This window comes from Crotalus tigris, unplaced genomic scaffold (assembly GCF_016545835.1).
Source record: "Crotalus tigris isolate CLP2741 ecotype Arizona unplaced genomic scaffold, ASM1654583v1 scf7180000017611.44802233496:7321179, whole genome shotgun sequence".
Taxonomy (NCBI): Eukaryota; Metazoa; Chordata; class Lepidosauria; order Squamata; family Viperidae; genus Crotalus; species Crotalus tigris.
Window position 1 is genome coordinate 5,555,319 of NW_024096511.1, and position 17,592 is coordinate 5,572,910.

General features: G+C 37.1%; 1 protein-coding gene across 1 annotated transcript; it reads right to left on the minus strand.

Moving 5' to 3' along the window:
* Positions 1–1,233: 1,233 nt before the first annotated feature.
* Positions 1,234–17,135, minus strand: RNF146 (ring finger protein 146). The gene is made up of 3 exons (XM_039325046.1): positions 17,059–17,135; positions 11,761–11,890; positions 1,234–2,960 (listed from the first exon to the last, which is right to left on the minus strand). Exon 3 carries the CDS (start codon positions 2,957–2,959, stop codon positions 1,913–1,915), a length of 1,047 nt encoding a protein of 348 aa, XP_039180980.1. The 5' UTR covers position 2,960; positions 11,761–11,890; positions 17,059–17,135; the 3' UTR covers positions 1,234–1,912.
* Positions 17,136–17,592: the final 457 nt, after the last annotated feature.

The window sequence follows — 17,592 nt, forward strand, 5'->3', positions numbered from 1 at the left end:
ATTCTATTGTCTGAATTATTTTATATTATTTCTGTTTTCATCTACATATATTGGAAATTTGATTCCTGAACTGAATAAATACATTTACCAGATTGCCATCTTAAACAAAACTTTAGCAAAAAAGTAGCATACATAGTGTGTCAAATAAATAATTATGGAGGTTCAGACACTAGGGGTTACCACAAAGAAAGTCGAGCTATTCTCCAAAGCACCTGAGGGCAGGACAAGAAGCAACGGATGGAAACTAATCAAGGAGAGAAGCAAGAACTAAGAAGAAATTTCCTGACAGAACAATTAATCAGTAGAACAACTTGCCTCCAGAAGCTGTGAATGCTCCAACACTGGATGTTTTAAAGAAGAGATTGGACAACTATTTGTCTGAAATGGTATAGATTCTCCTGCCTAAGCAGGGGGTTGGACTAGAAGACCTCCAAGGTCCCTTCCAACTGTTATTCTATTGTATTCTATTTCTATTCTATTCTTAAGAATAGTTTTGTTCAATCTACATTTATTTTTATATATATTGCAATATATTTCTGTAAAGCAACTACAACTACTTTTAAGATTAAGCTATAATCAGATGGCCCATTGCATGCTAGGACTTCTCAACTACATTACTTTAAAAAATATATTTAACTATGCCATTAAAGTATGGCAGGATTTTTTATTTATTTTTATCTTGCCTTTATTATTTTTTATAAATAATTCAAGGCAGTAAATATGCCTAATACTTCCTCCTCCTATTTTCCTGAAAATATCAACAATCCAGTGAGGTGGGCTGGGCTGAGTGTGTGTGACTGGCCCAAAGTCACCTAGCCAGCTGTCATAGCTAAGGCAGGACTATAAATAACAGAGTCTTTTAGTTTCTAGCCTGGTGTCTTAACCACTACTAGACCAAACTGGTTCTCTTGTAAATGCATGTAAAACCATTCCTGGCAAAACCTAATTTAAATAACATAAGTGAAAACCAAATTCAGATAATTTCAATGTAAAAATGATTTTCTATCGTTCTATTATAAAGAAACTAGGAGAAGCAAATGTTATAGTGCCTTTTCTATCATCTTCAAATATTGTTAAGTATCTTTCCATAGGAGCTTAGCATCTTTATTTTTCTGCTCAATATTTATTCTAGTCATCTTGTTCTGCAGTGCATTTTGTTCTTTTGTTAACCAAACAAGGCAGTGCATATACCTCTTTCAAGACATGTCTTTAGTGTGACATGGGTTCAGTTAAGATTGTTGATAAAATGTAGTTTATTAAATTATAAATCTTGTAACAAAAACAAGACACAAGAAAGACACAAACAAGCTACAGGGACTAGACAGAGAGCCAATGAAGACACCATGACTTCTTTACAAGTAAAACTGCAACATAAATTATTTTACATTTCATTCAGGATGATTCATCTCTCAGCTTTAGTAAAACATCTGAATTTCAGGAGTCACAACTATTTAATGTTAAAATTAAGCATCTTGCACATTTCCAAACTCTTGATCATTTCCAGTTTTTAATATTCCTTCCATACATCAATCCATGCAGAGAGTTACTTAAGATACTTAATGCAACAAATAATAACAGTTCCAAGTTGTACAGTGAATATACATTTGTCAAAAAAGGAGGATGGGTGTTAATATGAAGAGGGGCATATACTACAAAATAAAAGCAGACATTTTACAAAACTTGAGTGTTGCTAAACAGCTTCCAAACCATTAACACATGCCCAGATTTCCAAATGTTCAGTGTTCCAGACAAATTAAGAGACCGCTTTTAATGTTAGATGATCAGGGTTTCCTTTCTTCCCCTTCTTCTCATATGGAAACACTTTAAAATAGACTGCTAGGCTGGAGCGCAATGTCAATACAGACAAAAATGTACAGGTATAAGACTGAATTTTCAAACCATGGCTCTAGATTTAGACCTCTGTTATTGTGCACTGTCCGTCAGGCCTTCTCGATCTCACAGTGGTATTTCCCACCCCACTTCCTGCCACTGGTCTATCCAAGGCTGGCTGATTTCCATTCAGATGTCTCTGCTGAGCAGAGGGTACAGGCAGCTGAAACTGGGCAGACAAATCCTCACTATCACTGCTAGCATCCGATTCCGTTTCCTCTACGGAGGTGTCAATAACTGGCATCCTACCAGAAGATAGCGGTTCATGGTCTTCCTCTCCCTCACCCCTATGGCTCCTTTCAACCAAACTGTCTCCATTTACTTGCAAGTTGGCAAAAGAGTTCTCTAGAGTACTGTCCTCGGGTGATGGTGTTGCAGGACTTGTCAGCTGACCATCTAGTGTAGGAAGGGGTCTAACAGTTGCTAGAGGCTGCCCAGCAGCAGCAGCACCTAGCGCTGGTATACTGTCTGCACCATCGGCAGAGCTCTCTCTTGCTAGATTGATAGCCGCAGAGTCACAGTCCAACCTAAGCCCAGCCACTCCCTTCTTTGGAATATCTATTATGTCCCGTTTTATTTTCCTGCGACGTCCATGCTCATTTCTCCTATACTGAACCATGTTCTCAAGATCTGCCACATATAAGAAACCAGCAATTAACATTTCAGTGCTCTTTTTACCTTTAGAAAACGCATCTTCCAACTCCCTACTGGTACGTTCATCGTATTGCCACCAGCCATTTCTGCCTTCATAATACCAAGCATATTCCCCATTGCCTCTACTGGCTGCTTTGAGTTCCTCAGGGGATAGCAAAGTTGGTTTATCAAGAAAGTCCTCTGGAATCTCCTGCCGACAGAGCGCACACCGCTTTCCCAGCCAGGAGGCTCCTTTTACACACAGATAGCAGAAGACGTGTTTGCAGGGCAGACTCACAGGGTGGACACATGTTTGCAGGCAGATAGCACATTCGGGAACCATAAGAGATGGTGTTGCATTTGAACACGATTCGTTGGCCTTTTTGTTCGTTGGGAGCATATTGATTGAGTGATCAAGTTCACCACAACCAGCCATCCTACAGAGAATCAAAAAATATATTAATTTGACGAGATGTAACATCGCTTGTCTACCCTGTTTTAGAATACCGGAATAATTTAAAATGACTGAAAATGAAGCAGACTGTGATGTATCCACTGGCAAGGAGAAAGCTGTTAGCAAATAGTTCTCGAATAACAACCGGTCATTCAAAGATGGCGCTAAGTGAGGGGTGGTTATGTTCCAGCTTCCAGTGTCCGCCATCACACAATCCCAAGGTGGGCAACTGGTTTGCACTTACAACAGTTGCAGAGTTAGGCAGTAACACAACTGCAATTTGCGACCCTCCTTGCTGGCTTACCATAAGTAAAGTCAATAGGGAAGTCGGCAGGGGAAGGTGGCAAGTTGCCACGATTCCCCACCTACTCACACCCACTTTCCCACTAGGCAGCAGCTACCGCTGTGCTTACACCATACCCCCCCCGGTGCCTCCTCTCCCACTAGGCAGCTTTGGTCGTTGGAAGCCAGAAGATAGTGGCAAGGCAGTGCTTACTTAGCAACAGCAATGGGGGCCACAGAGATTGTCGTTGCTCTACAATGCAGTCACATGTCAAAGCGCTTTACAACTGCACTGCTTAGCGAAGGAAATTTCAGCCCCAACTGCTATCCTAATTTGAAGACTACCTGTATATTGTAGGCAGTAATACAAAAGATGGGTGGGTGGGGCCATATAAATTTGTTTAGATAAATAAGCAAATGAAAAAAATTACTCAACGCTGGCTTCTTATTGGTTAACAATTTTAACTGAGAACATTTAATTGTTATTACCCAGTTCCATCCATCGTTTCCCTATTTGCTTCCTCGTATGTTCACCAATTAGTCAAAATCAAAACCAGCCATAGTGACGCTTGGGTTTGTCTCTTTCTGTGACAGCAAAAATTGCTCAACTATAAGATGCAGGGTTCCTTCTGTGAGATAATATCATTCATTTACACAGGGGCTAATTTTAGTATATGGGGGAGAAATAGAGTTCACCACAGAATGTTGAAATCAAATTGCTAAAAAGAAATAAAACTCTTCAGTTTCTGTTTTCAATAGTAGGTGAATTCAGAAAAAAAAGCAGGCAGAAGAAAAACATTTAACCTGCTGCTGCAAGTAGAAGCTCACCTAAATGCAAAAAGCAAGAGCTTTTAAAACAGAAATCAACAATCATTGACAGGCTGCAACATGGCTACCTAACCTTTCAATGGAGACAAAAGGGCAGGGACAAAGATGTGCAAAAGGATGGCACGGACATCTTTTTACTTGCTTTGCCAGGATAGGGAGGAGGTAAAGGTGGAAATAAGAGCAGGAGACCTCTAAGAAGTAGACAGCTTTCAAACGCTATCTCTGAAAACTCTCCCCAAAAGAAAACAAGCAAACAAAATCTAGAAAACCATGTCACCCATTTTTGGCAACTTTGGAACAATTTGGAATTCTTTTCACATTTTTAAGACAATGAGTTTTCTTCCCAGAAACTCCTTAATCCCATTCCTAATCTTCCTCTGAAAGACATTATGAAAATATGATTATTTAATACCATCAACAAAGCTGATATTAAATTAGATTTGGCACAACAGCGAGACCAAGATGTTCTCTCTAGCAACAAGGAGCTAAAGAGCTAAAAATACTCTTAATCACGACAAGTAAGAGTACCACTAATATTTCTTCATTTTAGATTTACAAGTTGAACAAATTCAATTTAGAATCTCAGAATGTTCTCTAATAATACAGTAATACTGAGAACTTTTACCTGAACATTACTAAATGTATATGCTGGTGTAAAAATAGTTAATAGGTAAATTCTTTTAGATGATATGATTATCTATCCATTTTTACTTGAGTTATGAACTAGTTGGTCCTATTTTTCCTTATTCTAGCTAGACTGGTCTTTTAGGACTTCTCAGGACTTTTCAGCATATATTACTTAAGTGGTAACAATGCATATTTTTAAATGGTTTCGGTATCTGTATGGCTAATAATAGGCCTAGTTAGCTCTTGGGAGTTACACTATGGCTTGAAAAGGATTTCATCACCCTCCCATTATTTTTAGCAGATAAATGTAACCTGAAGGTGAAGTCAACATGAATTTTAAATTCAGATGAAGTAGAAATTTTATGTTTTAAATGTATGCTTTAGATAAATGTTGTTAGTGGATAATTCAGATAGGTAGTGCTGAATTGAATTGAATAATTTATTTGGCCAAGTGTGATTAGACACAATTTGTCTCTGGTGCAGTAGCTCTCAGTGTACATGCAAAGCAACAGAATAATGTTAATCATCAATAAGTAAATCGTACCAATAAGAGAGGGGAGTAAAGGAGATAATGAGGATAAATTATAAAGACAGTCCTCGATTTACAACAGTTCATTTAGTGACTGTTCAAGTGACTTGACCGTTTTTGCACACTTACAACTGCTGTAGCATTGTCGTGATCAAATGATCAAAATTCAGATGTTTCACAATTGGTTCATATTTGATAGTTGCAATGTCCCGGGGTCATGCAATCAACTTTTTCAACTTTTTGACAAGCAGTCAATGGTGAAGCCAGATTCATTTAACAACTAACTAACTAACTTAACAACTGCAGTGATTCACTTAATAAGTATAGCAAGAAAAGTTGTAAAATGGGACAAAATTCATTTAACAAATGTCTCAGCAACAAAAATGTTGAGCTCAATTGCAAGTCGAGGACTACCTGTAATGCAGCCATACAATGTGGCTAAGTACACATATATATCAGAGAGCACTGTGAGAATTAGGTGTTCAGCAGAGTAATGGCACGAGGGGAAAAACTGTCCGGGTCTAGTTATTTTGGCCTGCAGTGCCCTGTAGTGCTGCCCTGAGGAAAGGAGTTGAAACAGTTTATGTCTAGGATGTGAGGGGTCTTCAGATATCTTCTCAGCCCTCCTTCTGACCCGCGTAATATACTGGTCTGCTATGGAAGGCAGATTGCTTGCAAGTGTTCTTTTTATCCAGAGGCCTGTTTGGTTGCTGTATCAAACCAGAGTTATAGAAATAGAAATTCAATCTGTTAACTGAAGCTGTATTTCTCTGCATAAAGTGAGAGGTGTGCAATTTATTGGTTTTGTATATCCAATCTTATTAACAGAAGACCACACTATATGCTGCAATTCCTGAATAGATATAAACTAGTCCCAGTGATCCATGTGCCGATAATATTTAGGTTAGACTATTATAGATACAATGAACTTGGGAATTTATTTAAAAACTGTTCAGAAGTTCCAACTATTATATAGCTGAAACTAAGACTGATAATTAGAAACATTCTTGCATCTTCTAAAATATTTCTACTGCTTAACGGTTCATTTAAATGCAATTTGCAGCACTAATCTTTGGAGACCTACACAATCTCAAACATGAAAAAGTATGTCATTCTGTATTCATTTATGAGGATTTATTTTTGCAAATTTATTGTCTTTTAACAATTTGTATTTATTTTGCAAATTATCTGTGTGATTATATACTGAATGATAATGTATACAATAAAAGACGATGAAATAAATGTGTAAGATGGCTAAACAAGCTGTTCGGATTGTTTGGTTTGTCAGTTTGGAGAACAGCTGGTTTGAACATCTTTCTTGCCTTTTGTTGGAAAAAGGGATGCATATTTTGTCTTTGTGCTAAGGTTTCTAAAGTTTTCTTCATATCAAAGCTATATAGAAAAACACTGTAATTCGTAATTTACATTAGAGGACAATCTGTGGTGATGAACTTCAATAACACATTTAAAAATAAGTACAGGTGTAACTAGGACAAATACTAGAACTATTTAGTCTCCAAATACTAATCCAGTGAACAATTCCACTTCTTTAAAATGAAGTCTTTTAAACAAAACATCCTTTTCCATTGGCAGGCTCTATTTTTTTCTGGAAAAAGTAATGAGCTTGAAGTTCCAATATATATGGATGTCAACAGCCAGATCAGTTCAAGGACTGTTTAGCATCTGGACCTTTGTTCCAAGACTGATTAAAACATGCGTAGGTGTAGGCAAATAATGATGCTTTGCCTATGAAAACCTGATTCTCAGAAAAATCCTAATTTTGGCTAGTGTGTTCCTGTGCTGAGCTTTAATGAGAGGAGTAATATAATTAGCCACTAGCTCACAGTGTCATAAAAAAGTCACAGATGAATCTTCAAGTCACAACACTTTTTGGGTGAAAAAAAAAAAAACTGAACAAAATCAATCACCTCCCTGGCAGATAATAAATGCAGTGCAAACCTGAGTTCAAACAGGGCTTTCTCTCTCTCTCTTTGTGTATGTGTATGTATAGTGTAATGTATCATAAATATTAGAGCTGTGGTGTAGTCATTTATGTTAAGCAAAATTTATCAGCCCGTTTGGTAGAATCTGATCTTCAAGGGAGATATGTTATGATTGAAGTTGGTTTATATGGTAAGAAAATACTTATAGTTGGACTGTATGCACCAAACCAACAACAGGAACAATTTTATAAATTGCTGCATCAGAAACTAACTTTGTTGGATTATAGATCTGTGATATTAATGGGCGATTGGAATGGTGTGTAAGATATACAAAGAGACAAAAAAGGATCTTCCACTTTTTTCAAACAGGCTAAACTACCCAAAGCTTTTTTTGACTTGAAAGAGGACTGGGAGTTGCGAGATTACTGGCGTGAACGCAACCAGGAGGAGAGAGACTTCACTTTCTTTTCAGACAGACATCAATCTTTTTCAAGAATTGACTTTTTTTTTTATTACAACTGATTTATATTTCAGGGTAAAGAATGTGAAAATTTTTCCTAGGACATTGACAGATCACAGTCCAGTTTGGATGGAGTTGGTTGATGAAAAAGAGGAGAGGAGATCGTGGAGGGGGAATGAGAATTTATTTAGACAAGAAAAGAATATTCAAAAATTAAAGGAGCATTTAAAGGATTATTTTGTTTTAAATATGCATAAGGGAACTTCAATCTCAATGGTATGGGATGCAGGTAAAGCTTTTATGCGTGGGATTTTGATACAAATGAATAGCGCTCAGAGACAAAAGCAGAATCAGAAACGTAAGGATCTGGAAGATGAGATTAAATTAAAAGAAAAATCTTTGATTTTAAATCCCACAGATGAAAAGGTTAAAGAATCTATAAAATTGCTTAAAACACAATTTGATATGTTGATGGCTGATCAAACTGCAACTAACTTATTGTATATGAAACAAAATACATTTTGCAATGCCAATAAACCAGGGAGATGGTTGGCTTACCAATTGAGAAAGAAACAGAGACAGAGAATTATAGATAAAATAAATTATAATGGTAAATTGGTGTATCAGAAGGAGCTGATTAAGAAATCCTTTTTAGATTATTATCAAAAGCTATATAAGAGTACTAATGTACAAACTTTGGATATAAATAATTATTTAAGTGAAGCCAACTTCCCCAAACTAACAGAAGATCAGAAGCAAGAAATTAATGGTTTAATTACTAGTGAGGAAATTGTGACAGCGATCAAGGAATTAAAATTAGGTAAAGCACCGGGTACGGATGGCCTGACATCTATTTATTATAAAACTTTGGTAGAAGAGATGATTCAACCTTTATGTGAGCTTTTTAACAATATATTACAGGGTTTAGAGATTCCCCCGTCATGGGGTAGAGCCTTTATATTAATTCCAAAAGAAGATCAAGATCTTACTTTACCGAAGAATTATAGACCTATATCTCTTTTAAATGTAGATTATAAGATTTTTGCAAAAATCTTAGCTAATAGGCTTATGAGGGTTTTGCATCAGCTTATACATAAGGATCAAACGGGTTTTATAACTGGTAGGTATATGAAGAATAATGTTAGACAAATCATTAACTTATTAGAATATTTAGATAAGAATAATCAAGTTTCTGCAGGACTGATATTTTTAGATGCTGAAAAAGCTTTTGATCAATTGAATTGGCAGTTTATGTTAAGATTAATTGAGAATATGAATTTTGGAGAAAAAATTTCACAAGCTTTTGGTGCTATTTATCAAAAACAAACGGCACAACTTATAGTTAATGGGGGTTTGTCAGAGGTTTTCACAATAGAAAAGGGGACTAGACAGGGATGTCCATTGTCACCATTGCTGTTTGTTTTAACTTTGGAAATATTGCTGATTAAAATTCGAGAATTGCAGCAAATAAAAGGAATAGAAGTCAATAAAAAAGAATATAAATTAAGTGCTTTTGCAGATGACTTGGTGGTTACCCTGTCCCAACCTACTTATTCTGTAGTAGAGTTATTACAATTGATTTACCAATATGGACGGGTCTCGGGTTTTAAAATTAATAATAATAAGACTAAAATATTACCCAAAAATATGACTAATTTGGATAAGCAGACTTTGGTTAACTTGACAGATTTCGAGGTTGTTGATAAGGTAAAATACTTGGGGGTTATTTTATCTGTTTCTAATGTAAAATTGTATAAAAACAATTATGAAAGGTTGTGGGTCAGGGTACAAAGAGACTTGAAAAATTGGGAGAAGTTGCAATTATCTCTTTTGGGAAGAATTGCCGTGATTAAAATGAATGTCCTGCCAAAGTTTCTCTTTTTATTTCAAACGATACCTATTTTAAAGAATGAGGTTAACCTAAATGAATGGCAGAAAGGTATCAATAAATTTATTTGGGCGGGGAAAAAACCAAGAGTAAAGCTTAAAATTATGCAAGATATTCGTGAGAGAGGTGGACTCAAGGTACCAAATCTGAAATTGTATTACGATGCTGTGGTTTTAACATTAATTAGTGACTGGGTTAATCTAACAAATGTAGAAATACTCCACTTGGAGGGTTGGGATTTACTTTTTGGATGGCATGCCTATTTAATTTTTAATAAAAAAGTCGACCGGGTTTTTAAATCTCATATTATCTTTACTTCGGGTTTGGAGGAAATATTATAGAAGTGACCTTAAAATACCATTATGGGCTATACCTTGGCATGCAATAGAGGGGATAAGGAGAGGAGTTAAGATGGATAGTGTTTCTTATGCGCAATTACTCAGGTGGGATGGTAAAAATTGGCAGTTAAAATCTTTGGAAGATTTAGCACATGAAAATATTATATATTCATGGTTTCAGTATAGACAAATAGCTGATAGATGGAAGATAGATCGTAATGTGGGTCTGCTTAGAGAAGATGAAAATTTCTTTAAACAAGTAAAAGATCAAAGGCAAACTCACATTAAGAGAATTTATGGGGTGCTAGTAGAACTGGACTCAGAACCAGAACTAATTAAAGAATGTATGATTAAATGGGCACAAAATTTTGGTGAACCAGTTCTACTAGATACCTGGGAAGAGGAATGTTAAATTTACACAAGCCCAGAACTTAAGGGAGAATTTTTACAAAATGTTTTATAGATGGCACCTTGATCCACAAAAAATGTCTCGTATGTATCCTGACTTACAGCCTAAATGTTGGAGATGTGGTTGTTTGGATGCTACTTATTATCATATTTGGTGGTCATGTAAAAATATAAAAGCTTTTTGGATTAAGATATGGTGGAATATTCAAAGAATTTTTAGAAGGAGGGTAAAATTTACTCCACAATTGTTTTTGTTAGGTATTGTTACTGATTGTGATACTAAGGAGGTTATACTGATGTTAAATTTAATTTCAGCCGCAAGGTTGTTAGTAGGGCAATATTGGAAGAAGGAATCTCTGCCTACCTTGCAAGAGTGGTTTTTTAAAGTTTTTTATTTGGCGGAAATGGCAAAGATTTCGGCTTTCTTAAAGGACCAATCGCAAGAGAAGTTTTTTGCGGTATGGGAAAAATGGATAGATTTTATACAACATAAGTTGGATATAAAAAATATTACTTAGTTTTTCAATAACTTATATATAAATTTTAATATTTTATAGATTGTTTCACTTATATATTATTGTTAATCATTTTATAAGTTGTTTATGTAATGTATTTAGATTTATCTATGGTCTATACTTTTTTAATTTTTTTTTTAAGATTTGTAGAAATTCTAATTAAGCCTATATTCAGCTCTGGGAAGGTTGGGGGGATGGAGTGGGAGGGTTGGGGTGGGTTGGGTAGGGTTGTTTTCTTCCTTTTCTTTTTCCTTTTTCTTTATTTGTAAAAATTTCAAAAATTTTCAATAAAAAAATAAATAAACATTAGAGCTGTGCAAATTAATTAAAATTGTTAAAACATCTTGTGTGCTTTGCCATCATGTCATCCTTTGAAACATATTTTTCAATTTCCCTTTCTCGCTTACATGGGTTTTTTTGGTGCTTGCCATCCCATAATAATCAGGCTAATAATAGTTAGTTTTTCATGATCAGCCAAGATAGGACAGGGGTTGCTATGTGCTTTGACATACTCTTCAATTCACATACAAAATAGTTTTCATTCATTCACAAAACTGAACCATGACTATATTCTATCCCCATCAATGTTCCCTTGCATCTTGTGTGTGTGTGATTTTTTAAAATTGCAATGTTGAAGCAAGAAAATATTTAAAGACTGATTTTTAAAAACAGCTCTGAAAATCTTTTTTAAACAGAAGAACAGGAAAAATGTTTGAAATAAAATGTTAGTACAGTGGTTCTCAACCTGTGAGTCGGGACCCCATTTGGGGTCGAACGACCATTTCACGGGGGTCGCCAAACAAGGCTGTCCGCCATTTTTCCCCCTTTTCTTTGGCCACGCCCCTGGCACCCGGTGATGTATAAGTGGTTGGGGGGTCACCACAACATGGGGAACTGTATTATGGGGTCGCGGCATTAGAAAGGTTGAGAACCACTGTGTTAGTACAACATATTGACATTCTTACCTTTTCTTACTATTATTGCTATTCTTGGAACATGTTGTAAAATTAATAGGTCATCTTTAAATGCACTAATCAAAGCAGAATGTTCTGTTTTCCAATTACAAGTTTATTCTTGCATGCTGCCACAGTTCAACTGAAAGAAAATAGCAAAATAAATATTATTAAAACCAAAGTAACCAATTATTTATAAATATATTTATATTTCATTTTCTATACATGTATTCACAGTGGTTTATATTTTATGGGTTATAACAAAAATGTTAGGCAAGAGAAAAATTGAATAAGGAAAAATAAAAAGTATCAGCAATTTCAATATTGTTTCATTATAATTAGGTTGCATGTTCACTGCACTTGACAGTTCTTGGCAGAAGCATCATTCTTTAACATTTTTTACTATAAAAGTACAGCAAGATAATTCAATGTCTGCATGTTTGTGAACAGAAATGTACAACATTCATGCCTTTTTAGTTTGATCATTACTATCTTTCATCTACTTTACCTTCATCTTATTCTTTTGGAAAACACTGTAACCTATGCTAATGATTGAAATGTTTGCTGTTATGGGTTTTTTTTTTTGTAGTTCCTATTTTTAATAATGCTACATGTCTAAACAGCTAACTAAAAACAGTACATTTTATTTGCAATGAGAGTTACACTGAAAGATAATTTTTTTTATTAAGGATTAAATTTTTCAATTGCCTACACAGATTTATTAAGTGAATTTTTATTGCATAAATTAGGCTTATCTCATATGTATGAAGCTAAATAAAGTTAGGAAACTGATGGGTCTTACAGAAAGGTTAATTGCAATATATATAATTAAAAACAGCCTTGAACACTGCTTTACATACTAAAGTCTCTTGTGTGCTACATGGAACTATTTAATGAGCATATATGTGTATGTGTTTCAAATAACTACTATGAAGCAAACAAATGTTATATATTTTTTCTCTAGGCATTTCTGTTCTCAAAAAAAAAAAAAATGCTTAACTCAAATAATCCAGTACCACTTTTATACAATTAAAGAGGACTACTGTTAATATTTTTAATGCAGCACTTTATGTTCTTTATGTATCTTATAATTTACGTTACACTTTTTTATTCAATTCTGTATTATTTTCAGCACAAGACAGGAGGTACAGTATTTCAAACGCTTTAATATTTAGCACTTTCTCAATGATGCTTTGTCCTGTTCAATTAAATCTCCAGTTCAATTAACTGATCTCTCAATTGCTGTTTTGTTTTTCTGTCTCACATAGCTCTCTTTTTAGAATCTCTGTGCTGGAGATTCAGACCAGAAATTTTTATAAAATTTCAAAGTGAAAGCAAATCACAGTTGTGAAGCTGAACAAATCAATAATGACTTGTTTAGCCAATTCCTAATTTTTCATCCTTTTGTAAATTGCTGTATTATGATATATTCAAGTAATAATTTCCAACCTGAGGTTAACAGTTTGTCAGGAAAGAAGGGTATTGGAAATAATTCATTTATTTATTAATAAGATTTATAAGGTCACCCAACTCAGTGTGATCCCAAGTGGCATAAAAAGCAAATACCTCCCCAGCTCAAATCGCATTAAGATTAAAATCTGTAATATATAAAGTAATATAAGGCTGACTAAGCAACAGAACAGAATCAAAAGGCGACTCTCAGTAAACTGACCACTAATTTCACATGGAAGAACCAAGTCTTAATGGCTTTTCTAAACACAAGCAAAATTGTATCAGAGATCGTTCTGGAGAACAAGGGCAACGACAGTGCATCTCCTAGGTTCCATAAAATCAAAGAAATTTTATGTAGTGCTTGACTTGCCTCCTATGTCTGTGGCTCACCAAACACTTGGCAAATCTGCCTGCTCAATATCTGAGAAAGTCACCAAGCACCCTCTGCAAACCAGATGGAATCATGAAGCACCTGAGACAGACCATTTAAATCAGTCCTGCCCCACATAAATCATGGGAAACAAATTAATTTGAATCAGGATGTGAGATGACCACAACAAAGGGTAAGGACATTTTCTTCATATCCAAATCATTTAACATTTCTAAGGATAATATGAGATCTAATGTATGATCACTTACATGTTTTGGGGCACATAAGTCCACAATTGTGATACATGTCATAAACCCCTAAGCTTAACCAAATCCAATCAGCAAGATCCTCATCTTCTTCCTATGATCCATTTTCATGCATAAGCACTTACTCTAATACCTCAGGAGGAGCATTCAGTCTAATACCTCAGGAGGACCATTCACTCCAATACCTCAGGAGGAGCATCCTTGATCCCCAAAAAAGATCCCTAATTATCAATGTCATCACTCTACCCTGCCACAATATGGAGAGTGAAGGGCCCCAAACTTAGTGGGGTAAATTTCTAAGAGAAAGTGGTGCCTCCCTCACCCAATCAGATTTTGGTAATACATCCCAGTTTTGCCAGTTCATCCAACTGAAGCTTTATAGACACATCTGGCATTCATCATCAACACCTTGAGGCCACTTGCCCCAGCAGTCCAATAACCTGTCTCCAGGATGGGCTTCCAGGATTAGAAGAGATTGTCAATAAATTGGATTACTTTCCTTCTGGAACAGCTCCCCCTCCTCCCTCACACTACTATATAGATATTTTAATGTTGTTAATGTACTAACAAATGGTTCTAGTAACCAACTCTAACTCAGTATTATCCTATCTATATTTTTAAAGAGATAAGAGAATATAAGCCCAACAGCTAAGTTACAAACTTGGAAATATTAAATTAAAGGGGAAATTTAGTAGTTCTTATAAGTTCATAGTTCTGTAAGGATATGGCCATCAAAGACTGGAACTAATTTGCACATTTTAATCCAGCAATAATGTGGAACTTCTATTAGCATATCTGTACTGCATAAACTAGGAAAAGGGAATACTAAAAAGAATGAACTATATTTTCTACACCTAAGGTCTGCAGTAGGCATGCAGATGCTTTCTATTTTTATTGATGTAGCTGATAATAATCTGCATTTTTCTGGCAAGCACTCAAGTGCCTAACAATATTTAGCTTTATATAACCATTTATAAAAAGATAAAGAGTAACAGTAATACAAGTGCTAAAATTGTTCCAACCTAGAGTCTGTTGAAAAGAGATGCAGCGTTACAGACCTCCTAACAGAAGATGAGGACCAAAGAAAACTCCCAAAGGACTACATTCTATAGCTGAGGAACAACACAGATGAAGGTTACTTCCTCTCACACAAACCTCTCATAGTAGAGGCTTCTTCAATCATATAGGTCAAATCTATGATTATGGATCCAGGCACTGCCATTTTTTTTGTCTTCAGCCAGTACTTACAGGGTATGATAAATCATTTTAATAGCTTCCAGACTACAGGATAACCTTCTCCCTGTTTAATATTTAATTAATTTGATACTTAAGCGCTTATTTTCATTACAGTACCAATGGGAGCATAGTTGGGTTTGCAAACTGATATAAGCCAGTTTGTCTTATATCTATATTACTGAATAAACCACAATGGCTATGTATATCATACCTAAATCTAAAACACTATAAACCACAGAGGCTGGGTTCGTATCTCAAACTAAATTCAGATCAGATTATGTTTAGGTCAAGTATGTACAACCTGTGGCCTGCGTGTGGCCCTAGACAGTTAGTAATGTGTCCCAAGATCATAAACTTTTAATATTATGTGATTATATTATATTATATTATATTACATTATATTATTATATGCCAAAACAATTTCTCTCCACTCAATGCAGCCCAGGCAAGCCAAAAGGTTGGACAACCATGGTTTAGGTAGGGTGTGTACTCTGCCTACATGTCCACTGTAACCATGCATATTTAAAAAATTATGGCAGTTTTCCCCAGCCTTCATAGCTACTTAACTACAGTCTCAACAAAGTTCAACTTTGGTGCACACTCAATGGGAAATCTGGGAGTTAATTTGACACATATATGGAGGATACCACATGTCATAGAATAGCCTAACTGATTTCTTCAGTGAATGTATGGTATATGTAAATATAAAATCAAATATGCTGTTGCATGGAGGGGAGGCAAGGGGGGGAGTAATTCTTAAATATATTTCAAGTCATCCCTCCTTATGATGCTCTAGACATTTAGGAGAAAATGCATTTATAGTATGCTGTTAAGTATTTTGTTACTTTTACCTAACATTTATTGCTTAAATTTCAAACAGCTCTTCAATTGTAGCTCAACTTATGTCATACAAATACTAACAGATGCTCCTCAGTTTCTCTCAACCCGGGATGTTTCCAAATAAGTACATACATAATATTCATAAGACAGCATTATTTCATATTGTAAATGATTTTCTAGCATTAAGATAAAAATATAACTGTAGCAAAGCCATAAAACCATTTTACAAAAGCTAAACTACCCTCAATGTTAAAACTACCCTCAGTGTTAAAAGTGGAATATCAAATGTTCTCAGTAATGCAGTTCTTTGTTCTGTCCTGTTTCACTAAGGTGGTGCCAGGGATAACAGGAAAATCATGATTCCCCCCCCCCCACACACACACTATTCAGGTGAACAACCTCTCATCTCTTTTTAATGTGCCAACAATAAGAAAAGCTCGGGAGATAACGCTTCTCCAATGAAACTGCACACCGTCCATCATCCAACAAAGTTGCCAGTCTTGCTTTTCACTATACATATTCAGCTATCAACAAAAGCTGTTTGCCCACCAAATCTGACTCTTCTCCCCCCCCCCGCTCCAATACCGAGAGAAGAGAGTTGCAAATTCGCCCCTGCAAAGTCAAAAATTAAGACGGGCGCAGAGCGACGGGGGAAAAAACAACAACAACCGCTGTCCAGAGAAGAGCTCTGGAGCCGGAGGAAAAGAGCCTGCCCTTCCGTCCAGGTTCGCTTGGCGAGCGGGCGAGATGCAGCAACGCAGGGCAGGCTGGACCCCAACCAGCGACCCCCATAAACCGGGAGGGGCGGGCAGCGGGGCAGACTGTGCGGGCTTCGTCCGCGCTCAGGGCGCGGAGCGGCGACGACGACAACGACGCGGGCCTTTGTTCGAGTCTGCCGCTGCCCGGAAGGACCAGGGAAGGGGCCAAGGCAGAAGCGAGAAGCGGCTTTCCTCGAAGGAGGCCTCGGCTGCCCGCAGCGGTAGTCGCCTTCGCCGGAGTCCACTCCCGGGGCCGAGCGAGGAAGACCCGTCCCCCGCGTGGAAATTTTCGCCCCCGGGACGGTTCTCCGCTAATCTGTCCCGCACTCACCTACCAGCCCGCCCCCACCACATCCGCTCCCCCCCCTGCCAGGACTCCGGCCACTACCTCCGAACCTGCTGCTACCGTTCGATGATTAGACTGCGCCGCCGCGCGCGCCCTGCTCCCACCCCCCCCCGTTTGCGTGAGGACGCGAGCAAACGTTTGAACTCGGCTTTGACGTCAGGACGCAAAGGAGGAGGGGGGAAGGCGTTGGAGGCGGAGCCGGCTCGGTGTGACACTTGGAACGGGGAAGAGAGAGGATTCTTGGCGCGAGCTTTCTTCTCCCTCCCGCGGGCAAGCTGCCGCTCGTGCTTGCGGGAAGCCTTGATGCGATGCGACAGGTGGGAGGTGGGGTGGGGGTGGGAGTCGGGGTGGAGGGTCGGAAGGAAAGGAACCGAAAGCCTTCTTTCTTAAATGCAGCCCAAGGAGATGTGATAACTTTTAATGTCAACGTCTCTGCAAGCATCGTTAAGAAGGTCCCTTGAGTTGGATAGTACCAGCCTCCCAGGAAGGATGCCTAAGTTGCAAGCTTAGTTGTGGCATGTTGAAAGCAGACGAACAAAGCTCTTATAACGTAATGCGTGCCGGCCTTGTTTCGCA